The sequence below is a fragment of the Fonsecaea erecta genome (genome assembly GCF_001651985.1).
Source record: "Fonsecaea erecta strain CBS 125763 chromosome Unknown Scaff1, whole genome shotgun sequence".
NCBI classification, from domain to species: Eukaryota; Fungi; Ascomycota; class Eurotiomycetes; order Chaetothyriales; family Herpotrichiellaceae; genus Fonsecaea; species Fonsecaea erecta.
Window position 1 is genome coordinate 822384 of NW_017387244.1, and position 23091 is coordinate 845474.

Genomic DNA, 23091 nt, shown 5'->3' on the forward strand with positions numbered 1-23091 from the left:
AGTAATGGAGGACTTCGTTTCCCGTCTCTTGTTCTTCCAGGGCCCTTTAGATACGGCCCACATATAAATCAAGCTTCAGAGCTTTGTATATACCACCCTTTTTGGTTGCTATTCTAGGCAGGTTCTCTCTGGTAGCTGAGTTCCACTATCTATATACATATATCTCATTTCCTCTCTCGAGAGTGTGTAACTGTGGTCTCTTGGGGTCTCGATTCTCCGGCCGTTCGGGGCGCTGTCTGTGCCCCTTGCTTCCTGTCCGTGCAGCCTAACTCGCCGCGAACTTGCTCCGGGCCCTCAACTTCGCCCCGCAGTGCCAGAGGAGGAACATGCCGACGAGGCCGACGCAGGACAGACCGGCGAGCAGACTGCTGGCGGGGCCGATTCCCAGGTTGGCGAACATGGGGCGGGAGAAGACAACGCAGCCGGCGGCGAAGAGGGCGCGGAAGAGGTCGTTGGAGGCGAGCAGCGAGGCCGTGTAGCGCGGGTACGACAGCGGGAGGTAGACGAAGACGCACTGGAAGATGACGAAGTTCGAGCTCACCACGATCACCACGCCCATCATGCTGACCATCCAGTGCACGCCGTGGCGGGACGTCCAGCCTGTATGAGCCGGAGCGAGGGGCACGATGTGGTTAGTCTGTGTCTCTTCGCTTTTTCAGACGATCGTGAAGGGACTTGATATGGGACAGGGCGGAGAGACAGAGAGAGAAAGAGGAGGTGGGACCGAGCTTACCGAACAGGAACAGTCCTGCAGGTAACGTGCAGACGCCGAACAGTGCAGGGACCAACCGATGTTCCGGTGCTCGCAGGCCGTTCTTGACGATGTCAGGCACAAGGTAGACGAGGAGATACGTATTATAGACGACGACCGCGGCCATGGTCGCCACGCCGATACTGATAAAGGTCAAGCCCAGCTCGCCGAGGTTGAAGCCGTAGATGCCCATGTAGACCAGCTGGAAGGCCTCGAAGAAGGAATAGTAGACACCGTAGAGTAGGGCGCTCTGTGGGGGAAGGACAACAAGAACAGGTTAGAAAAGCAAGCCCTCACATGGCTGGTAATAGTGGTTTTAAGGGCCACTCACGTAGATATTCGTGAACCCAACGGCAGGGTCCTTGATCATGATCTCGAGCGGCTTGATGATGGCATCGAAAAAGACTTCAGAGTACTTCATGTGGTCCTGCTCGATCTCACTCCAGGACCGCAGGTCGGTCCTGCCCGTGAGTTTCCGCAGTCGCGCGGCTCGTCGTTGAAGGATCGTGGCGCTCGAGGTCTCGGGAAAGGCAATCAGGTAGAGGACCAGGATAGGGGCGCTGAGCCAGAGCAGCTCCCACAGCGACCATCTCCATCTGTTCTTTGTTAGGTGAACGAGGACCACATGTTGGGGGAAAGGCCACTAATTACCCTTCGGCGGTGACGGCGAACGACGCGACGACTGGTCCAAGAGCAGGGCCCCAAAAGCAGGCGGCCGTCCAAGAGGAGAGATACACGGGGAGCATCAAGAGGGAGAACTATGGGTGTTAGGTTTTCTTGTCGTATTCACCTCATGCATAGAGTGAGAGAAACCTACCATGTCGCCAACGGAGGCAGCTCCATTTGCAAGGCAAGGGCTGGACAGAAAGCCTTGGATGAATCGAAGTACCAGCAGACCGGCGTAGTTGTCAACCACAGCCGTTGGCACACAGATGATGACGAAGAGGATAAAGGCAGGCGTATAGACTCCGTTGCGGCCGATGGCGGGAATCTCACACAGGGGCGCAAATAGAAGGGGGCCAATCCCGTCTGTATAACAACGTGATCAGTGCTATCTTTTGGCAGATGGAGGGAGAGATCCAACGTACACCCGATAACATACATGGAAAGGCCCATTGCCGCAGCTGCCTCGCCCACGCCGAATCTCTGCATGACACCTCTAGGAGTCCGTCAGTGTACAAGTTCAGGCCAAGGTGGAGGGGACTTACCTTTCACTCACGACGTAGATACTGGAGCCTCCGTACATGGCGAATGTGTACAAGCTGGATGTCTCACCTTAGCTATTCTTCGCCATCGACAGGGGGGGAGGAAGAAATGATACCATATCTGTCCCAACACAAAGAGCTTCTTCGACTGTGACCAGTTCTGGGGATTCTCAGGGTCGTCGGTTGTGTACCAGTCGATGAGGATGGTGCCGTCGGCGGATTTGTGCAATGATATAGGCTTGCTCCGGGTCTTTTCAATCTCCAGCTGCTGATCCAGTGAGAAACGCTCTTCTGTAAAGGGGTGACTCTGTTGTCTTGAGAGACTTGGTTCTAAAGCATTTTCTCTCTCTGTTCTTTCCGTTGGGCGCGTTGACGGTTCGCCGGCGGGTGCAGCACTCTCGGAATCTGCCAGCCCAGGCACGAACTTTGCTTCCTCTGCTTTCTCGGCCTCAGGTGCCTGGGAAGTCTTCTTCTCCTGTTCATCTGTTTCATGCTCAGACTCGTCGGGAGCTGCGACCTCCTTCTGGAGGGGAGTACCAGATGCCTATAACGTATGTCATTTCATGGATGTCCCTTCTGGGAGATTGATGGTAGACTCACAAGCTTGGGGAGCACGAAGCCCTGCTGCTCGTCGGGATAAAGAAGTATCCGGTTGCGAGTCAGCCATCGCAGAAATTGGCCCACAGGCGCATCTCGGATTGTATCAAGCATGATGTTTCATGCGCAGCCAAGCCGTAAAGCTGGAAAACAGAGCAACTGATACTGCAAAGAATTTCCCCTTCACGCTTTGACCTGACTCGACTGAGAACATCACCTATTATAAAGGCACCGCTAGAGCAACAACGTCCGAAGCATGGCGGATCTCGTACCAGCAGGTTCCATCCCACAGGGACATCTCTTGTACGCAGTCCATGTAAGCAGACCAGATCTCTCGACACCTGTTGGATATAGATCAAGTCATTTCAGGTAGCATGGCCCTCACATGAGGCCCGATCGGAACAGAACATGGCTCGGCAAGGAACAGCTGACCACCGTGATCGGTAGAAGGCACATCATCAACCTAATTTCGAATCTCTCGAAATACTTGAGAGTCCCCCTTGCACTGACCGGTTTAGGATGTCAGCAGAGCGGGAGAGTGCATAGGAAGGTTCCTGTCAGGCAGAAAGCAGAGAAAAACACCCCCAGCCCCGGGCAGGTCGTTGATGAGGTAAGTCTCGAGGGCTATTATGGAGATAGCATATCCGAGGCTCCATTGTCATTGCGAATGAGGACCATACACCTCGGTGACCTTATTCCCAACAGGGAGGAACTCAGAAGAAGGTGACAAGTGAGAATAGGCGATCATCACAAAGCAAAGGTTCAATTTCTTTGGCCGTCAAGTCTCCCGTCACCGCTTTCCCTGCCGCTGTTGAAAACCCTCCAGCATCTCAGAGTGTCGTCTGCTCAATAGTAGTAGGTGTTGAATTGGGTGGATTGAACACAATTCGTGGAAATCCACATAGCGGGATGAGGCTGACGTTGTGACAGAGAATTCACATAAATGAGACATCGTCAATCAGACGTCAGTGGCTGTCAAGACGCGTACTCATTTGCTCCTCGGCTATATTGTCTCTGAGGTATCATTCTGGCCTCCTATGATTCGTTTCTCGCAGATTTCAACATTGTGGTGAGATGGTCCAAGCTCCTTTCTTGCCGCGTCACCAAACCTCCCGAGGCAGCACAGAGTCTTCTACACCACCACTACTGTTCATTTGCTGCGTCAACTGCCACTCTAGACAAGAGAAGAAGCACGTGGCCACAATGTACAAGGCTGAGGCGAACCGCAGTGCCGAATGATGGAGTTCTCGCCTGTCACCGTCTACCCTCGACTTTGCTCGGCTATAAACTGGTTCTGTTGAGCCGATGCAGATACTCTTGTGGGCTCGAGCAACAGCATGAGCGACAAGCCTGTCCATACACATGATCTGTCCAGAATACATGGTGAAAGACATCTACTTGGTCCCTTTGGCGCGCCGTCATTCCTCAAGCCTCCAGAGGCTTCGATAAATGGACAGATACAGATGAGAGGGGGCATCTTCCTGCCCTCTGTACCTGACGAAACTCGAACAAGGAGGGCTCTCGATCTCCATCGGGAAACCATTATATCCGACATCAAGGTTTTTGGCAATGCCCCCCAACAATCAGGACGGGAACACCCCACGAAAGCGCTCGGATTGCATGATGAGAGAATTACCATGTGCATACGAAAGCCTTTGCCTGATGGGAGTAAGCTGACCATGATGGTAATGCCCACCCACTCTGGCTTGGCTTCAGTGAAAGGAAGGCCTAGGCGCGGCATTTTGAGGTGAAATATGGAGCCTGATCTTGGCCATCTTTTAGCGGAAAGCCTTGACCATGCCAGGTGAGTATCAATGAAATGTCCTCTATCAGTTTGCATATGTCGGTAGGTGAACCTCCATTTGCTGCGCTAGGATACATGTCGTCTGATTTCAGCCGGAGACGTTGCGGTCAGCCATAGAACATTTGGAGGCAAACCCGGATGGCTGCGTATCTACGACTACTAACCGTTGAGGAAATAACCGCCAGGCTAGGTCTGATCGACTTACTAGATCCGAGGCTGTAGGAGCACCAAATGACGCCCCGACTTGAACATATCTATCCGGCTTTTGCAGGACTTGGCCTCCGTGGAGATATCCATTGCACATCTTGGTCGATCGCAAATCGCGAAAACTTCATCCGTGGTTGGATTTCACGTCGATAAAGATTGTCTGAGACCTTGGAACGTACCAAAGAGTAGTCCCAAACTGGCTGGCGACTGTCGAAAGAGGCTGCTTGGAGGCATGGGAATACCCTGGAAATAGGAAACGCAGCTGCTGACCTGTCTGGCCGCTTCTGCAGATACCTATGGCAGTCTGGAGCATTAGGGCGGAGTCCAGCAGACAACACTGAGGAAGCATCATCATGGTCGATTTCTGAAGTGTTCATACCATTAAGGCATTCTCAACAACTTAAGAAACCATTTCGGTTCCGGTCCACAATCACGTCGAACTTTGTAGTTTGTGTCGATTCGAATCTAACTGATGAATTAACCTCATAGCCGAAGAAGGACGGAGGGCATGCGGGTCGTTTTATGGATATTTTGGTGATCCTCTCCCCTGTCATTAGCGATCCGGTGTCTTCGTTCGCTTGCCAATGCTGGCCGAGCTTTCTGGGAGCCATTTCCGGTATCCAAGGGCTTCTCAACCGTCTTTTCAGCCTCCCTTTATGCTTTCAGGTACGGGTCATCCGTCACGGCTCCACAATGGCGAGCGCGCGTCTTCCGAACGAAGTCTGTTATTACGTTGCCTTCCTATCTTTGTCGGATTTTCCTCGATTACCACCGCTGCCTTTTAGTAGCAATGACCCATACTAGCTTCCTGGATCAAGGGCTTCGTTTCTCGGCACTTGAGACACAATCTTCGACCTTTGCATCATTCACTCAGCACTCAGTCGTCTCCGTGGAACCCCGAGACAGGTCTGATGGAGCAGTCTGTCCACGGTCCTGCCAATAGGATGAAGCCAAGCAGGTTGGGTTGCCCCCCGACTTGCGGAGTCTCGATATATAACTCAAGTTGCTCCCAGTCGGCCGAATAGGAAAGAACTTTATCGACGCCAATTGACGTCGAACATATATCCGACGTCAGTCCGAGTGACTTTGCCTATTACATTCAAACAACTCACCACATCTAACGAGATTGCTCCGTGGTCAAGGACACAAGCAAGAACACAGCTGCAATATAGACTGCAGTCAGTTCCAACGCTCCCGCCAGTTCGCCTCGGTATTTGCGACTGCTACCAAACGTGGCTAGCCGAGTCCATGAGAGGTATTACTCATCGATGTCCCTGATCTCAGGCGTGCCTCCCAAGTGCACGCGACAATTACCTGAAGCATCTACTAACCTCTCTCTTCCAACGCCCTAGTCAAGACCGGTGGCCGGATACGGAGAAGTCTGGGGGCGAATGACAGGTCGACTTGATCTGGATTGGTTCGTCCCCGACTTCATGGCCACCTCGCCAGAAGGACGCCCTGCAATGTTCAGATCAGCTTGCAGCTGGTGTCAGCAAAGGAATATTCGGGAGGCCCTTCATTCTCGCAATCATTGGTGATCGATTTCGCGCATGCGGCCGCTTGGGGTCTGGGGTTGAAAAACATCTTCATGGTCGTGCACAATCAACGGTGCCTAGATGCGTCGAAGGAATTACTCATCAGTCATTATACTTGATGACAGTTGTGCGTGCTCAAGAGGAACTAACTATAAAGATATTCTCATGCTCCAGAGAGCACCGTGATCTCTGCATCTGTGAAATACGAAGCGCCACGACATGTCTTCAGAAACGTCGGTATTGTGCTCGGTGGACGAGTTCGTCTCCGTCCCCTTTGACTTCATCATTGCAGGTGGAGGCACTGCTGGACTAGTTCTGGCCGCCCGTCTCTCTGAAAATGATGCGTTTCGCGTTGGGGTCCTTGAAGCCGGCGCCAACAAGCTGGATGATCCACTGGTCAATGTCCCGACTCTCTACATGCAGGGGGCGAACAAGCCGGAGTATGACTGGACCTTGAAGAGTGTCCCTCAGGTACTCGTGGATGTAGACAGGTCACAAAAAAGAGATTGCTAATTGGGTCAGAAACACGCCAACAACCTCGAATATTCTTTACCGCGAGGGAAAATGCTGGGCGGCACCAGTGGTCTCAACCAGAGCCTCTGGATGAGGGGAACGCGCACCGATTTCGATGAGTTGGCGGCTTTTGTCGGCTCAGGCGAGTGGTCTTGGGACGGTCTGCTACCGTATTTTCGGAAACATGAGCGGTTGGACGCGCAAGACGCTCCTCTCTATCCTTCTGAAACCCACGGAACGACCGGTGTGATCCATACCAGCACCAATCGCTCCCAAGTACCCATCGAGAAGGACCTTCTCGATACTTGCAGAGAGGTTGCAGGTTTCGATCCGACCTCCGAGGATCCGACGACTGGAAATCGAGACAACTTTTTCAACGCACTGTCGACCGTAGATCGAACTGAACGTCCCGGCACGCGTAGCTATGCAGCCTCAGCGTACCTGCTCCCCAACCTCGGACGAGCCAATCTCAAGATTCTCACCCGAGCCACCGTGGATAGCGTCAGATTTGACGGCTCCACGCAGGAGCCTGCAGCGGATGGAGTGCATTTCTGGCATGGTGGGAAGCGGTACACCGCGACTGCGACGAGGGAGGTCATCATCTGCGCCGGGACGTATAAAACGCCTCAGATTCTCGAGCTGTCCGGGATTGGAGATCCACAAGTCCTGCAGGCGGCAGGGGTCGAGTGTATTGTCGCGAACAAGCTTGTCGGTGCCAACATGCAAGACCATCATGCCTTTGCTGTTTCATTCGAGCTGGCCCCCGGAGGCTTCTCCATCGATGCCTTCGTCAACCCAGAAGTTGTCAAGCCCTTCATGGAGCTATACCAGAAGACTGGGACCGGACCACTGGCGAATCCTCCCTCGGGTATGGGATACATCAGCTACGGGGCAAGGGTGGCACCCGAGGAACTGCAAGCTACGCTTGACGCCGTGGAATCGACTCGGGGCATCGAAACACCCCTCAGCGAAGCGCAACAGCGACGGGTACTCCAAAAGCTGAAGGACCCCAAGGCGGCCGCAATCCAATTCCTCTTTATCCCGGCCTACATCAACACGGAAAAGGGCCTCGCAGACCAGTCCTATTTCCTCACACCGCCGGCCAACAGCGACACCAACCACGTCAGCATCGTCGCGGCGTTCCAGTACCCGCTCAGCCGGGGCAGCGTGCACATCACGAGCCGCGATGCGCAAGTCCAACCGGCCATCGACAACGCGTTCCTCGCCCACCCGGTCGACATGGCCGTGCTGCGCTCCGCGCTCCCATTCCTGAACGCCGTCTCCCTGGCCCCGCGGATCAAGGAGCAACTGCACCCGCGGTACTCGTTCGCGGCCCAGGTCGGGCTGGGAGACAGGGACGCCGAAGAGGCCTGGCTGCGCGGGAATGTGGGCACCGAGCACCACCCGATCGGCACCGCGGCCATGGGCGACGTGGTCGACGCGCAGCTGCGGGTCCTCGGCGTCCAGCGCCTGCGTGTCGTCGATGCAAGCGTCCTGCCCGTCAACTTCTCGGGAAATCCCATGGCCACCATATACGCCGTGGCGGAGAAGGCGTCGGATATGGTTAAGGCGGCGCATGTGTTGAATTGAGTGTGGTCCCGATCTGTCCGTCGATTGCAAAGATGTGTGCATAGAAGAGTTCACTGCCGTCATTCAGTGTGAAAATCAATATAGAAGGCGTGGTAGAAAACGGTCCGCCACAGCACTCACGATCTTCCTTCCTAATGGTGGCTGGGGAGAAAAAGGACGATTCCGATATACTGATCATACACAAGCTGCCAGGCCTTTACCTTACTGAGCCGCGTCTCCACCTCATAGTGGTTTATCCAAGTATCCTACCTGTCATGCCTGAGCCGAAGATTGTGGCAGCAGTAGAGGAGGAGGGGTATTTTATGCAGAGTTGTTCTGTTCTGAAACGTTTCCTTTCATGATTCCTCATCTGAGAGACTCTGTTAGTTGTATTTGTCTTCGTCTAGCTTATGGAGGACAGTACCTCGTACCTCGACCCCCTTTCTAGCTAATTATGTACTAGTAAGCGCACAAAGTTGCCAAGCCGCTATCTCCGCACAATAGCGAGTCAGAGGCGGGATTGATAGCTTAATCAAATACCTAATGATGATGATAGCTAATACCCATAGCTACGACCACCCCCTATTAATGTACTACCTATTCGCGGATGCGTTATCCGGCACAACACTGTCCCTGGTAATAATGGATATGCACTCCGATGCCCCCGGAACAGGGTACCATCAATACTCCGCATGACGACATCGACGTCGAGTATCACGATGGCTGACGACGCGAATACACGCATTCATCACATTCATGTCTATTTCATCTCTGAACAACATACGAATATAGATTACCTCCATTCCCAACTATATTATAGAGTTTTGTTTGACTGCCATTACTGTCAACGGGTGTTCGATATGCAGCCTCTATTATCCCCGCACCTCCTGGCCTGGTGCCTCCTGACAACAACGCTTCTTCTGCCGGCGTCCCTGGCAGACCAAATCCCCTTCCACCGCCAACAGCCTCTGTCAACAAAAGGCCCGATCAAGGAGATCCCCCAAGTCGGTCTGGGGCTTTGGAATTCCAAGGATGAAGATGTCTGCTTCGCCGCCCCCCTTCACATGTGTCATCTTTTGTTCCTCAAATGGAACAGCCGACCCTTTTTCTGCTTTTTCTCCTCTTGATACTCGAAAGGCTCTCCTCGTACACTAACTAATGCTGCTCCTGTGCCAATGTTTTCTAGGCCTCCAATGCTGTCGAGTATGCTTTCGAGGCCGGGTACAGACACCTCGATTCGGCCGCTGCTTATGGTACGTTTGTCTTTCTGTCTGTTTCGGAATAGACACCCCCGGATCCATCATCATTCGAGTGGATGAGGCATCCATCATCTCCCCACGGGATTGATTGATTGAAACCCACGCCACCCATCTCTGCGAGAAACGGGCGTCGAAGTCGGCATAACCACCTGACTAACTATGTGGTTTCCTCCTGCGACGGCTGAACAGGCAACGAAGACTTCGTCGGCCGCACACTGGGCAACTCGTCCCTCTCCCCTCACCGCCACAAGTACTGGATCACCTCGAAGCTGTGGAACACGGCGCACCAGCCCAAGCACGTGCGACCCGCGCTCGAGAAGACACTCCATGACCTGCAGGTGCCCTACCTGGACCTGTACCTGATGCACTGGCCGGTGGCATTCCTGCCGGGCCAGAAGCCCGGGCGCACCGTGGTTGACCAGGACACCAGCGTGCACGACACGTGGGCGGCCATGGAAGAGCTGGTGCGGGCCAACCTGACCCGGCACATCGGGGTGAGCAACTTCTCGCCGCGCCAGCTAGACGACTTGCTGGCCCGCTGCGACATCCGGCCCTGGGCCCACGAATTTGAGACACACCCCTACCTGCAGCAGCAGGAGTTCGTCGACTGGCACCGCAAGAACAACATCACCGTCATCGCCTACTCGCCGCTCGCCAATATGAATCCCACCTATAGCGACAAGTACCCGGACCTGCCACACGTCCTCGACGACCCCTTCTGGATCGATCTCGCCGCCGAGAAGAACGTCACCCCGGCACAGGCCATCCTCGCCTGGGGCAGGCAGCGCGGGACCGTTGTGATCCCCAAGAGCGTGCATCGAGATCGGATCGAGGAGAACTTGGGGTCGCTCAAGGTGAGTTTCACCGAGAAGGAGATGCTCAAGATTGCCGAGCAGGATAAGAGGTCGAGGTTCAATAATCCCAGTAAGAGTTGGGGGGTCGAGCTGTTCGAGGGCTTGGATGATGGTAGTAGTCGCTTCATGGCGAACGAGGAAGTGCAAGCCTGCGGGCGTGTCGGGGAAAATTAGTTGGCAAGAGCATTCAAAAAACACTCTAGATGTATTGGGAAGTCTAGGTATCGTGAGGGAACGATAGAAGGAAGCCATGCGGTATATTTTGCGCTTGGTACGTGTGAAAGCAAAACTTCCAAAAGGGATGACGCTCTGGACCAGCAACACCAGGACGTCCATCGCTTGCTCGAGCCTGCCCCGTCGACACCTGCTATGTATGCAACCCCAATCCTGCTCCGTCGCTTCTCAAGTCAAAATGACGACTTCTCACCAACGCCCAACGCTGAAGGACCCATGCAAGGGTATGCGCGTAACCATCATTTCTAGCCATGGCGAACTCCGAAGCAAATGACCCAGGTCGTCCCCATTCGCATTGAGTCTCCGATATTTAGTCCTTGAGATCCTGATGGCGAGCCAACACCTTTCGCTTGAATTCCTCGAGGTCAGTCTGGTGAAGCGTGGCCGCTTCGCTGTTCAACGGGCTTTTACTACGAGCACATGTCAGCTTGGTTGTTTTTTTCTGGATGCAGGCAGATTCCCTACTTGTTCGGCTCTTCCAGAAGACCCTGCAAGCTCAGCAGCACAGTTTGGACATTGTAGACAGCGCTCCAATTCTCCTTTAGAATATCGAGGCATATCCGTCCACTGAAGTCGATGTTCGGATGGTAGACCGGGGTCTTGAATGTGACGTCGGGGGCAGAGTAGGGATAGTTGGTGGGGAATTCGAAGCGCAGCTTGAACGTGAGGTTCTCGTAGGCGGTGTCTCTAGGGCCCTCCAAGGTGGCGGTCCAGTGCAGCATGTTGCCGTCGGAGTCAGGGAAGGCAGACATGCCCGGGGTAGGAGACATCATGAGGCTCATAAGTTCGGATTGGAGTCTGTGCATGATAAGCCCCCGTGCCATCTGCCCGTCAAAGGAAAAGATGGTCCCACCGTTTCGTGACAGTTTGGATGTCTCCTTTCTGGCAGGAGACACCGACTTTCCGGTGCTCGGCCATGGTAGGGATGGCTGGAGCAGCGTTCTGAGAGTTCTCGTATGGATAATCCATGTTGGAGCTGTATTTAAGCTGCGGGCTGCAAACGGCGAGAATGCGAGTAAAGGAATGCTGAAAACGGAAGAATGGTCCAGACTACTACAGTTTCTGACGGCAGCAGTAGTTGTAGACCAACAATGCGGAGAATAATGAATGAGACTGAGGATGATGGAAAGACGATGAAGGAGTCCAAATAATAGTCAGGGAAAGCGAAAGTCGAAGGTGTAGGGTTGGAGGTGTGCTTCTGTTGGCAAGGTCGACTGCGCCCGGAGAAGGAAGAGAGTGTTTACCCGTCGCGGTCGTGGCGGACGGGATTATGGTCGCCGCAGTAACAGTAACAGCACACTAGCACCACTAAACACGCCCCCCAAATGACGTCGACTGCATTTTGGGGGTCTCAGTCAACCAATTCACCGGTAGTCCCACGCCTCAGTCTGTAACACGACGCGTCCTGGGCTTGGTAGGACCGGTTGGGTGCGTTCCAGTGCCAGTGCCAGTACCAAGGGATCAACGATGATCACTGCATAGGCTTCGACGTTTGTTCTTACGAAAACTCTGGTCATCCTCTCTTGCCAGTCTCTGTCATGAACGGGGTCCCTCATTCTCAGTTGGCTCCTTTGCCTGACCAAGTGCCATTCCGGATCGTCTCTCCCACCATCGGCTCCGGTGCATACGCATGGTATTTGATCCCCTGCCCCTCCATGCTGCAAGTGCCATACAGAGATTTGCTAATGATTCCACGAAGCATCAAAAAAGCCGCTCCTCTCCACGCCGACAATCCCGTCTTTGCAGTCAAGTTTATCAATAAACTCTTCGCCCAGAAGTATGGCCGGATCAAGCAGAAGCAGCTCGAGATGGAGATATCCCTACACAAGCACATTGGCCTCCACAAGAACATCATCGAGTTTTACGACCATGGTCACGATCATGCTTGGGTTTGGATTGCAATGGAACTGGCCGAAGGAGGTGACCTTTTTGACAAGATCGAAGCCGATGCTGGCGTTGCGGAAGACATTGCACATGTTTATTTTACCCAACTCATCAGTGCAATTGGCTACATGCATTCGAAGGGCGTCGCCCATCGGGACATAAAGCCGGAGAACGTTCTTCTCTCTGCCGATGGAGATCTCAAGATTGCAGATTTTGGGATGGCCACCCTGTTCGAGTATCACGGCCGGACGAAGCTGGCCACCACGCTGTGTGGAAGTCCGCCTTACGTTGCTCCAGAGGTTCTGTCGTGTAGCACACAGGCTGGCACGAAAGGAAGTGGTTATGCAGCCAACATGGCAGATGTCTGGTCTTGCGGAGTCGTCCTGTTCGTCTTGCTTGCAGGAAACACCCCCTGGAGTAGACCGGTGGAGGGACGAGATGAGTACGGGAGACCAAATGAGTTCAGTGAGTATGTTCAGAGCAATGGGAAGCCATCTGACGAGCTGTGGGACGCACTTCCCCCAGAGGTGCCTTCTCTCCTCCGCGGCATGATGAGGGTCGATGTCAAAACGCGATTTTCCCTTGAGGATGTACGCCGGCATCCTTGGTTTACCCGGCCGAACAGATTCATGGACCAAATGGGTCGACTAAAAGACCCGATCACTCTGGCCACAAACATGTTTGAATCCCTCCGGGTCAGCTTCAACGCGGATCCATTTGCAGGGACGCAGAAAAGTCAAAACCTAGACTCCATGGAGGTTGATGGAGGCTTTCAGGCGAGGTTCGCCTCAACCCAACCCGAGACGCCCGGCGAGGATATGTTATTTGATTGGGGTCGACCAAAACACCTTGCTACGTCAAGCACGCAGGTGGGATCAGGCTTCACGTCGGCGACACAGTCAATGTCAACAGCGCAATATCTCGAAGACGAGCCGTCGATGTCACAGTTCCAGTCCAACCCGAGCGTCCCTCTTAGCCGGACTCAGATGGCTCGTCGGTTTCACGACATATTGCCCTCTTCAGGCTTGACAAAATTCTACTCGGGTTGGGCGTTGAATCTCCTTGTCCCCCATGTCCTGGAGGCCTTGAGCCGATTAGGAGTGCCAACTCCAAACATTCCTCGGCCTACGGCTCAAGATTGCGAGTTTCTAGTCAAGGTTAAAACCCAAGATAGTCGTGGATGTCCCCTGAGCGGCAACATCGCCATGGAAGCGGTCAGTGAAGAACTGATAGAGGTGTGTTTCGTCAAGGCTTCGGGCGACCCGCTGGAGTGGCGAAGGTTCTTCAAGCGGATGGCGGTGCTATGTCAGGATGCTGTGGTTAGGCCAGAGTTCTGACGAGATCTTGTGGTGTGGAATGTGGTTCAGTGTGAAGTGGACTCCTAAAAGCGAAGAGATACCCATGCCTTTGTATAGACATTTTGTTGTTCTGACATTCCCTGCCACGTTCCCATCCCCGGTCTTACTTCCTGCAGAGCTCCCTCCAAAATGCTTGTCGAAGAAAGGAGGAGATTATAAATAGATGTACCGTAGCCTCAACGAGGTATTACAGCGGCAGGGGAATGTTGTTGTATTCATGGATGGTGAGTTGTTGAGCCTCGGCGTTTGGAGTCTTTCACATGTCGATTCCCCAGCGCGAGATGACTTCATCTTCGGTTTCCGTCCTCGCCGTTACATCTGCGCCGCACATGATCACCTCCGAGTGCGACTCTTGCATCCGGTCTCCTACAAATACCCAGTTGGTCACTCACACAGGCTTAGATCCTTTCTATTTGAACTTGCATTCTCTCGTCACCGGAGCTATTCCAGCTTTACGCGTCTCCTAGTACTTTCCTTTCGATTCCGGAGTTCTGCCACGCCATGTCTCTCAAGGACGGTATGCTTTCAGAATCTGTCTTAGGTTATCACGGCACAACCTTGCTGACGTATCATTTCAGAGGCCTTCCCTTCCTCCGTGGCCTTCGATGCCATCAATGAGTCCCTCGCCTCCAATGACGCCGAACGGAAAACCGCCATCAAGCAAGGGGGCGCCGTGTTCACCTTCAAGCTGACAAACAGCAGCGGGAAGCAAGAGACGTGGTACATTGATCTCAAGGAGACTGGAAAGGTTGGCAAAGGCGAGGCGCCCGCAGGCAAAAAGGCCGATGGTTAGTTGGATACACAGTCGCCATTGCATGAGGATGCAGAAGGGACTAAACGGCCAACAGTGACACTCATTCTTTCCGACGAGGACTTTGCCAAGTTGCTCACCGGCAAGTCGAAAGCTCAGACTTTGTTTATGAGCGGCAAGCTGAAGGTCAGGGGAAATGTCATGAAAGGTAAATCAGTCGACCCTGGACGGTGAGGGTGAGAAGCTGACAAGCAACGCAGCGACGAAGATGGAGCCTATTCTCGCGAAAGCTGGTGGTGCTGCCAAAGCCAAACTATAGATGTGACCATATTCAAAATCATGTCCCCCAAAATACTATCGAAAAGCACACCCTTGGACGCCGAAGTTTCCCGTTGCGCCCCTATATTGAACCAAGAGGATGCCACTTGAGGGCGTGCATCAGTCGAAGTACACATTGGTTGGGTTGTGCACACATATCCTTCCGCTGCTGTTGCTCTTCAGCACGATGCGTGGATCGGCTTCGGTGGCGTTGACATGCTTGCCATGCACCTTTTTGCTTGCCTTGAGCACCTCCACCACGCTTCCTTTTGTCCAGCCCGATGTCCCCTTCCAATGGGCTGTCTGCCCCTTTTCCGGCAGCCTCGACTTCGAAGCGGGCTCAGCTGGCGCGTTCGCCCTGTCTTCCATGGAGGCCGACGGGCCGTTGGATTGGGATTTTGACGTTTCGGTCTGATGCTTCAGTTTCTTCATCGGGGACTTGGTCATTTCCTCGTTGGTCGTGTCTCGGCCCCGATCGCGTTTCTGACCCGCCTTTTGAGATGTCCGTCCTTGCTTGCTTCTGTGCTCCGGCTTCTCAGAGTCAGAGTCGGACTGCTGCTTCGAGCGACTTTGCATTTCCTGCCCGCCTTCTCCTTGCGTCGCTTTTTCTTTCTCCCTCTTCTCATGGGCGGCGTCTTCCCCATCAGTGGCTTTCTGCCTAGCAGATTTTGCACGTGGGGTGTTCTGCACGAACTGCTTGCCCTCCCTGCTTCCTTGTTGCTTCTTCTGGTCAGTTTCTTCCTTCTCCTTCTCACTCATCTCCTCCCAAGCTTTCTTTGGAAGGTAGCGCTTCCTGGTGCCGTCGTCCTGCTTCGCCTGCCCGCTGCCCTCTTTTGTCTGCCATTCTTCCTCTGTCCATTTACTCAGATGCTTCTGGGTCTCGTCCTGGTCTTTTTTGTCTGTCTTGTAACCACCACCCCGGTTTTTGTACTCTTTGGCCATCATTTGAGCCTGAGGGAAACGGATTAGTCCGCAGCACTAAAGCGAGAAGCGACTTTGGACGCACTTTGCGAGCAGACCACTGCCCCGGCGCACCACCCTTGTCCGATTGCTGGATGTCTTCCTTAACCTCATCTCGGAGCTCGGGGTCGGTGTATTTATCCTTTGAGGAGGGCATTTTCTGAGGAAGAGCTTCGTCGACGTGCGTCTTGGGAAGTTGATGGGTTGAGAAATCCAATCAGCGTCTGGGGTTTGGGGACATTTTCAAGCGTCTGATACTCTGTTATGAAGCAGGGAGGGTTCACGGCAGCAGTCATATTTGCAAATGCAAGCGTCATCGGTCTAGATTTTTCAGAACGTTCTTGTAACCACAAATTCCCGATTCCCCAGGCCGGAGGTGCATGATATCACCACTTTTTGTTGATCGTGTGTGTGTCTCGATGCCCGGCCTGGCCCTCGAATTTCCCGAGGTCGGTTTCTGGGCTGGTTGGTGCTCACATGTGCAATCCAGCATCACTAGCCCGCCCGACATCGTCCATCCCGTTTTCCTTTTACTCTTTTGGTGCTCAGAATATTTTGTTAAGCCGAGGCCACAACGCTCATGAAGTCAGTCCTATAAGGATATGAAGCTCCCACTTCCCTGTGCCATGGGCATTCCGTGGACGCAGGACAGCTTGGCTTGGTTTGGCCTACAGTCTGATCCAGACAGACACCACCATCACATTTCAACGCCAGACAGAGCTGGGGACTATTCAGAGGCCTCTGCTTTGCCCAGCTTCTCGAGTCGGCCTCGACTCTGAGTTTCGCGTCGGTCGGTGACATGAGAAGCATCTGAGCAGACAGAGGCCAGAGATAATGCAACTCGGTTTGGTCTTGGAAGAGCTATCTCGTTGCTTGTGTCGCGTCGTTCAACCAGTCGGATATTATATTTGTTCCTTCACTCTCAAGACAACTACGCTTGTTCTGATTTTTGCAAATTGCACATGAAAAGCTCTGCAGCAGATCAGGTCTTCACAACTGCCTCCTTTGTCCTACGGAAAATACCCTCACAACCACTCACGTACAAGACACTCTTAGCCGCTTGATCCCGGCCAGGATATCTCTGATGATGCAGAATATCAATCCTAACACCACTGCCGCGCGCAAGGATGACAAGTGTTGCTGGAGGACAGGGAAGTGAAATTTCCTACCAAGGTTAGTAACATGGGGTCCAAGTTTCGTTGTCTGGAAGCGTCGGCAAGAAAGACCTCCTCTCCAAAGATCTGAAGACTTTCCCGATATCGAAAAGACATCATCACCAGATGACAACATAGCTGAAGCCGGAATGCGTTTTGCGCCTTGGCTGGAAGGGATTGGACCCTTGAGTGTGTGGACGATCGATCCAAGTGCGGTACACACCATCACATCAGGGTATCAGGTGAAGCTCTTTCACATGGACGATGCGCAAAACCCTCCTTTTGTTCTTCCCCTGCACGGAAGACGGCACCAGCCTAAAATTTCCAAAATCAGGGTTTGCATATCTCGTTGGAAGGGGGTTTTGACGCTGACACATTCGCCGATTAGATTTGGATTATGGAGGAACAACAAACCAGCCTTACCGAAAATGCCATTTGCAATTGACCACCACCTGCAGGACCCGCGCGACGGGATCGCCGACAGTGGCTTGGTCGGCGGCCATGACAGACGATGATAGGCCATGTGAATAGCCGGTGAGCCTAATGCTGCAGGAGCTCAGCAGGAACAACCCAATCCAACCTATGGGATGTGGCCAGCGCACGGACCAGGAACGCCCAGCCAATGCCGTCGAGACTTGGACAAACACTGCATCGGGTATGGCTTGTTGGCAATGCCACGATTTAGGTAAGCGAATGCGGCTGCACGAGTGTGAAGTTCGGAGAATCAAAGACAAATACCTGGTGAGGCAGTTCTGTTGCTCAATGGCTAGATCGTGGTGCGGCCTCTTAGCCTTGGGGACCACGAGACTCGACCCGAGCAGCCCAGAAGAAACTCATATCACAGGCCGTGTTTCCCCACCTACGATCAGAATGGGAAGCAGCACTATCGTGTCTGTGGCAGATCTGGTAATTTGCTCGGGCAAGACAAGGCTGCGCGATGATCAAACGCGGGACTCTCCACGCTCCGGCCAGGAAAGAGATGATGAACTCATGGATCCCAGCTGGGGCAAGCAGGTCGCTCTTTCTATATAGACGCCGTCTGGGAATGAATGAAGAGTCGTGTCGATGAATCCGATCAAACCGTGGAGGAGCCATTGCCTTGGTCACAGAAACCTCAAACGCTGCCAGTTCTTTGAGGCTCAGCTTGTCGATCCGTGGACGGGATGAAGAACAACAACAGCAATAACAACAGCAACAAAAACCCATCCTGGGGATCTGTCCGATCCAAATTGACGCAGGATGGCTACATGTACCGGATGAAGTTGGGGAATCCGACACCCAACGCCAGTAGCAGTAGCCAACCTGCTCACCGTCGCCACTCGTCGTCCACCTCGTCGTCATCCGTTAATGCTCAGTCTTCAATTCCGACGGAGCCTGTCCCTGTCAGGTCTGCGGGCAACGAGATGCTTGCAGACGGAGGCAGTGCTGCCTTTCAGACCGTCATCGAACTCCTGGAGCACTGGAACCTTGGTGACAACTTCAGGAGAGACCACGAGCTGGATCCCAATTCCACGTTTGAATTCTGTGAGCCCCCTCACTCTCTTCCTCTCCACGTTTCTGTCCCAGCTAATTCTCGCCATGATAGTGTTTCAATGTTATGCCCCTTTTGCCATACACCGTCGCTATAAAACCATCCTCTTTGAGCCTGGGGACTTCCTCGACGGGGTCATGCTGCATGATACCATGGTCGCCAAGGCTGTCCTGGTTTGGGCGGCAGATATGCGAGAGCGATTCGAATCGGGAAGGCAGGGTGCGAAGGAAGTTCTTTTGTCACAGCGAAACGATGTCATCCGAGAGCTCCGCGAGAGGATCTCTTCCCCAGAGTCATGTGCCTCCGATGCTGTTATGATGACGATCCTTCTGCTGGTTGGAACTGAGGTGAGATATTCCTCAGTCTCGGTGCAAGCCCTGTTAATGACGAATTCAGCTGCTTCACGACAATATCGATGCGATGGGAACTCATCTCGGGGCCTTGCGGCACATCATCCAACTCCGGGGTGGCATGGAATCCCCATCCTTAAGCAAATGGGTGAAGATTCCGCTTCTGCAGTAGGAGTTGCGCCGTCCCCAGACTGCGCCGTGTCACTGCTGATCAATCTCCCAGGTTCGAAAATTTCTTGAACTACCGACATTTTGACCATGTCAAGAGTTCCAGCTTCGGGGGTGCATCGCCGATGGCTGAAGTCTCTCGCCGTCAACCTTCGCCGGTATCCCGCGAGCGACTGGCCAAGCTCCCTCCTGGATTCACGGAGCTATTTCGCAGCACTGCTGTCAAGGTCCAGGTGCTGCATCTCGTGGAAAGGATGGCTCAATGGATTCTGCAGGCTGCCGATCTTCCCGGGACCGGGGCGGATGGCGAGCAGACTGCCGCCATCGTGCATGCCATGACGTTGGATGCGTTTCGGGCGTTTGACCTGCTTCAACGACAAGACCAGCTCGACGAGACGGAGCGGCTGCTGGTCCTCGGCCTGTTTTCCTTTTGCATCTTCATGAACAGCGAGGCGATCTACTCGGTCATGGAATGGGCTCAACGCCTGCACTGCATGGGCCTTGTGGGAAAGCCTATCGCCCCAATCACGAACGAGCGTCGTGCCGGCATGATCTGGGTTTCGGCCATCTTGATGGCGACGGGAGGAGATGGGTCCCCAGCGTGCCAACTGGGCAGGCAGATCCAGAGCGCATGCAACCGTGGTGTGGACGCTGTTGGCTTACAGGTCACTCTCCAAACAAGTCAGAGATATTTTTGGGACCAAGATCTGACCAGGAGACTGACTGGCGGCACAGTTGGCAGCAGCAGCGGCGGCAGCAGCAGCATGCAAGGGAAATTCTTCGGAGAAGGGGTATGATTCGGGCAGGTGGATGCCCTTCCTGGTATTGCCCCGACCTAGCACACACACTGTTGACATTCGGAATAGCGGAAATGAGGGTTGTTCGGTCAGGTTCATTTTATCCATTATTCAGTCATTACTATCCTCATCATCATCGGGCCTTGGCAGCGTAGCTTTTCGTTTAGAATGGAGAAATGTCATGACCAGTTAGTTTTCTTGGGATGCCATGGGTCGGTCGATCGCACGCTTTCCACCTCCAGGCAAATCTCCGCCTCAACTATCTCCAAAATCCGTCGGAAGCAAATGAAGCCAGCCCAGTGGTAAGTGGGTGGTGCTGGTGCTGGTACTGGTGCTGGTGGTTCGTTCGTCTTTTCGGCAGGATTGGATTTTTTATCTTTTCGAAAAGGTTGATGAAGTGGAAAAAAAAATGGCGTTGGGGGTTACCGTTACCGATTGGCCAGGCCCGCGAGCCAGCAGCAGAGCAGAGGGCTAAATATATATTTTTGCCCCGGAAAGAGGCCGCGCGCTGTGGACGGTTTCCCGGGTGAGAAAAGGTGATGATGATGATGGCCAGATGGGAGAAAAATGGCCGGGAATCTTGGGCGCTTTCCGAACTTTGTGGGATTTCTCTGGGTGGCGCGGGACCCCCTTTGTGACAGTGACCGGAAAGAAGTTGTTTGTCTTGATGACAGGCGTCTGGAGGTAAGTACGGGAGGGAGTGCTGGTTGATGGAGGTCAATGGCTGGCAGCCTCGCATTTTGCCTGCGCCTATTTTGGTCACTAGGGGAAGGCTGAGCGTTGCCTACGAGGTACTGTGTCCAGTAGGTAACTAACTGTGTAATACGGAGTATCCAGTACCATTGTCCCTCGTGCCTAGGCACCCACCGGTGCCACTAGGTGCCTAACGTCACCTAACAGCCCACGACATTCCCTCCTATTAGCACCCACTAAAACCCTTAGTGGGCAGCATACGTATAACTCATCCATCATCACTAATAACTACTACCCGCTACTGGGATCCTCCCCTCCCAGCATCCACCCCCGGGCTTGTGGCTCCTGGTCTCTCACTCCCCCCGTTCCCTCGACTGGTGCTATCATTCGAGCTAGAGCGCGTCTCTCCCTTCTTTCCTTTTCAGACCGGCTCCAGAGCGTGGTAGCCCATCAACAAATGGCACCACAAATCTATTTTCGACTTCGAGCCTTTCCCGTCTCTGGCTTCGTTGGGATATTGCCCCAGGTACCGCAGCACGTCGTACGCAATCAGTCTGTGGATCGCACGGCGTTGAAGGGCTTTTCTTTCCTTTTTTCTTCCTGTTCAGCCGGCTATTCTGCGATGGGGGCCAGAAGGATCCAGGAGTTGAGAGTGGTGGTTGTGGTGATGATGATGTTGTTGTTGTTGGCGGTGATGTGATGGCCTCGTTCTGATACGGGAGATGCGGTTCGTGTTTCCAATGCGTTTCGTCCATCATCCAACAGCACCCCCATGATGCCCCTTCTGTGCAACAGGCTAAACAGGCGCTTGCTCTGGTCCAATCTCTCCCCCCTGGATCTTGGTATCTACCACTAAACCGTCTTGGGCCTCAACTTCGGAGAGTCGACGCGGGCTAGCTGGCTCATGGATCCTTCGACTTGCCTTTGCCTCTCATACTCCGTCCTCCTTTTTCTCCCACACGGGAAACTTCAGACGTGAAGAGTCTTGAGTCGCCCCCAGGGCCACGAGGAGGAGGTTGCGCGTCGGCCAGACTCCCGTCGGTGCTCTCCACTCCCTGCTATGTCCCAAATCTGCCCATTCGTCGTACAGGAACCCGAGTCAGGCTGGTCAAACAGTCCCTGTTTGGCTAACCCTGACCAATCCATGGCTGTTCCCTGTGCCGGCACTCCCCTGGGTCACAGATCATGAGGGATATAAAGAGCTGGGAGACTTCCGGGTTGTGGTCAGAGGGAGAGCCTCCATCTTCAACTCCCGAGTACACAGTCCACCAAAAGTTACACTTGCTTTGCCCTTTTTGATACCCTTCTCTCCAGCAGAGCTACACTGATCTAGCATCGGACCTCGTCGAGAACATTATACACTCCTCACAACACACACACACAATGCACTCTCCACTTTCATCGACCACCCTCCTCTTCGGTGTGCTGGCCACATCCGTTCTCGCCAACCCTCAGTACGACTACGGCTCTGGCTCTTCGTCTTCGTCGTCGGGTTCGTCGATGTCGAGCAGTGCAACCGCTGCTGCCGCCGCCTCCTCGGCCTCCAACATTCACGCGGTCAAGGTCGGGCCGGGCCTCACATTCACACCAGACACCGTCACCGCCGCACAGGGTGACTGGGTGGAGTTCACCTTCGGTGAAGGTCACAGTGTCGCACAGAGCTCGTTCGCGGCTCCTTGCGTACCGATCAGTGGTGGTGCCGGTGTGTACTCGGGATTCCCCAACGACGGGGATGTGTGGCGGATCCAGGTCAACAGCACCGATCCTCTGTGGCTGTACTGCTCGGCCACTGGTCACTGCGAGGGTGGCATGGCCATGGTGGTCAACCCTCCGTAAGTTTCTCTTGGCTCCTCTCTGCCACAAACCGATATACTAATCCCCATTGTGCAGGTCAAGCGGCAACACCCTCTCCGCCTACAAGTCTGCCGCCCAAAGCGCCACGGGATCTTCCCCTGAGACCGTCCAAGGTGGCATCTTCGGTGCGGCGGTTGCCAGCAGTTCGGGTTCCAGCAGCAGCAGCGCCTCCCCCTCGCCCACGGGCAGCTCAACCGGATCCAGTGCTTCGCCTTCTGGCAACGCTGCTGGCGCCAACATGGTGTCGAACGGACTGATGGTCCTCGGTGCGGTCGCGGCCGGTGTTGCTGCCGTCTTGTAGATAGATTTCATTCATGCATGCATTGAAGTGGAGAATCTGGGAATGGGGCCAGGGGCACGCAGCATTATCTCCGTTGATTTCTCTCTCAAGTACACCTTTTAGAACGATCAAAAGACATGCCGAATTATCATTGCGAGCAATTGCTTTAGTCTTCACTTAACTTTGGGTTCTCAGACTTCTTTGAATCCTCCTGGCGAGAAACTCTCACGGTCTCGTTTCAAGGACTATGTCGGGAGGGAAGGTTATGCACTCGCCGGCGCCCTACCTTCAGAAACATGCAGTAATAGCGAATCGAGATAACCCAATTCAGCCGTCGTGGCCCTGGTCTTGCTGCCGGAGATAACCAATACGAACCATGTAAAAACCACCACTGTCACGGCGAGCCCAGCAAGACCCGGATTTAAAATCCTGAGCCAGCCGGAGGAATGGTTATGTATTGTTGTT

At 53.8% G+C, this 23091-nt stretch overlaps 9 protein-coding genes across 9 annotated transcripts; 6 read left to right on the top strand and 3 right to left on the bottom strand.

The window, feature by feature from the left end:
- Positions 1 to 265: 265 nt before the first annotated feature.
- On the bottom strand, positions 266 to 2667 carry AYL99_00279 (hypothetical protein; the record flags this gene model as incomplete). The annotated part of the gene is made up of 9 exons (XM_018831795.1): positions 266 to 600; positions 734 to 1001; positions 1083 to 1347; positions 1403 to 1509; positions 1569 to 1780; positions 1840 to 1910; positions 1960 to 2013; positions 2073 to 2500; positions 2557 to 2667. 9 exons carry the CDS (start codon positions 2665 to 2667, stop codon positions 266 to 268), a joined length of 1851 nt encoding a protein of 616 aa, XP_018697674.1.
- Positions 2668 to 6318: 3651 nt separating this feature from the next.
- Positions 6319 to 8202, top strand: AYL99_00280 (hypothetical protein; the record flags this gene model as incomplete). Its single annotated transcript, XM_018831796.1, has 2 exons — positions 6319 to 6570; positions 6622 to 8202. The coding sequence occupies 2 exons, from the start codon at positions 6319 to 6321 to the stop codon at positions 8200 to 8202; spliced, it is 1833 nt and encodes a 610-aa protein (XP_018697675.1).
- Positions 8203 to 9041: 839 nt separating this feature from the next.
- Positions 9042 to 10468, top strand: AYL99_00281 (hypothetical protein; the record flags this gene model as incomplete). Its single annotated transcript, XM_018831797.1, has 3 exons — positions 9042 to 9221; positions 9368 to 9434; positions 9630 to 10468. The coding sequence occupies 3 exons, from the start codon at positions 9042 to 9044 to the stop codon at positions 10466 to 10468; spliced, it is 1086 nt and encodes a 361-aa protein (XP_018697676.1).
- Positions 10469 to 10838: 370 nt separating this feature from the next.
- AYL99_00282 (hypothetical protein) lies at positions 10839 to 11497 on the bottom strand (the record flags this gene model as incomplete). Its single annotated transcript, XM_018831798.1, has 3 exons — positions 10839 to 10938; positions 10994 to 11326; positions 11382 to 11497. The coding sequence occupies 3 exons, from the start codon at positions 11495 to 11497 to the stop codon at positions 10839 to 10841; spliced, it is 549 nt and encodes a 182-aa protein (XP_018697677.1).
- A 569-nt stretch (positions 11498 to 12066) lies between these two features.
- Positions 12067 to 13749, top strand: AYL99_00283 (hypothetical protein; the record flags this gene model as incomplete). The annotated part of the gene is made up of 1 exon (XM_018831799.1): positions 12067 to 13749. One exon carries the CDS (start codon positions 12067 to 12069, stop codon positions 13747 to 13749), a length of 1683 nt encoding a protein of 560 aa, XP_018697678.1.
- Positions 13750 to 14271: 522 nt separating this feature from the next.
- On the top strand, positions 14272 to 14840 carry AYL99_00284 (hypothetical protein; the record flags this gene model as incomplete). Its single annotated transcript, XM_018831800.1, has 4 exons — positions 14272 to 14287; positions 14349 to 14558; positions 14619 to 14729; positions 14782 to 14840. The coding sequence occupies 4 exons, from the start codon at positions 14272 to 14274 to the stop codon at positions 14838 to 14840; spliced, it is 396 nt and encodes a 131-aa protein (XP_018697679.1).
- A 119-nt stretch (positions 14841 to 14959) lies between these two features.
- AYL99_00285 (hypothetical protein) lies at positions 14960 to 15956 on the bottom strand (the record flags this gene model as incomplete). Its single annotated transcript, XM_018831801.1, has 2 exons — positions 14960 to 15790; positions 15846 to 15956. The coding sequence occupies 2 exons, from the start codon at positions 15954 to 15956 to the stop codon at positions 14960 to 14962; spliced, it is 942 nt and encodes a 313-aa protein (XP_018697680.1).
- Positions 15957 to 18116: 2160 nt separating this feature from the next.
- On the top strand, positions 18117 to 19799 carry AYL99_00286 (hypothetical protein; the record flags this gene model as incomplete). Its single annotated transcript, XM_018831802.1, has 4 exons — positions 18117 to 18477; positions 18539 to 18831; positions 18881 to 19002; positions 19058 to 19799. 4 exons carry the CDS (start codon positions 18117 to 18119, stop codon positions 19797 to 19799), a joined length of 1518 nt encoding a protein of 505 aa, XP_018697681.1.
- Positions 19800 to 21875: 2076 nt separating this feature from the next.
- On the top strand, positions 21876 to 22647 carry AYL99_00287 (hypothetical protein; the record flags this gene model as incomplete). The annotated part of the gene is made up of 2 exons (XM_018831803.1): positions 21876 to 22324; positions 22383 to 22647. 2 exons carry the CDS (start codon positions 21876 to 21878, stop codon positions 22645 to 22647), a joined length of 714 nt encoding a protein of 237 aa, XP_018697682.1.
- Between the last annotated feature and the right edge of the window lie 444 nt (positions 22648 to 23091).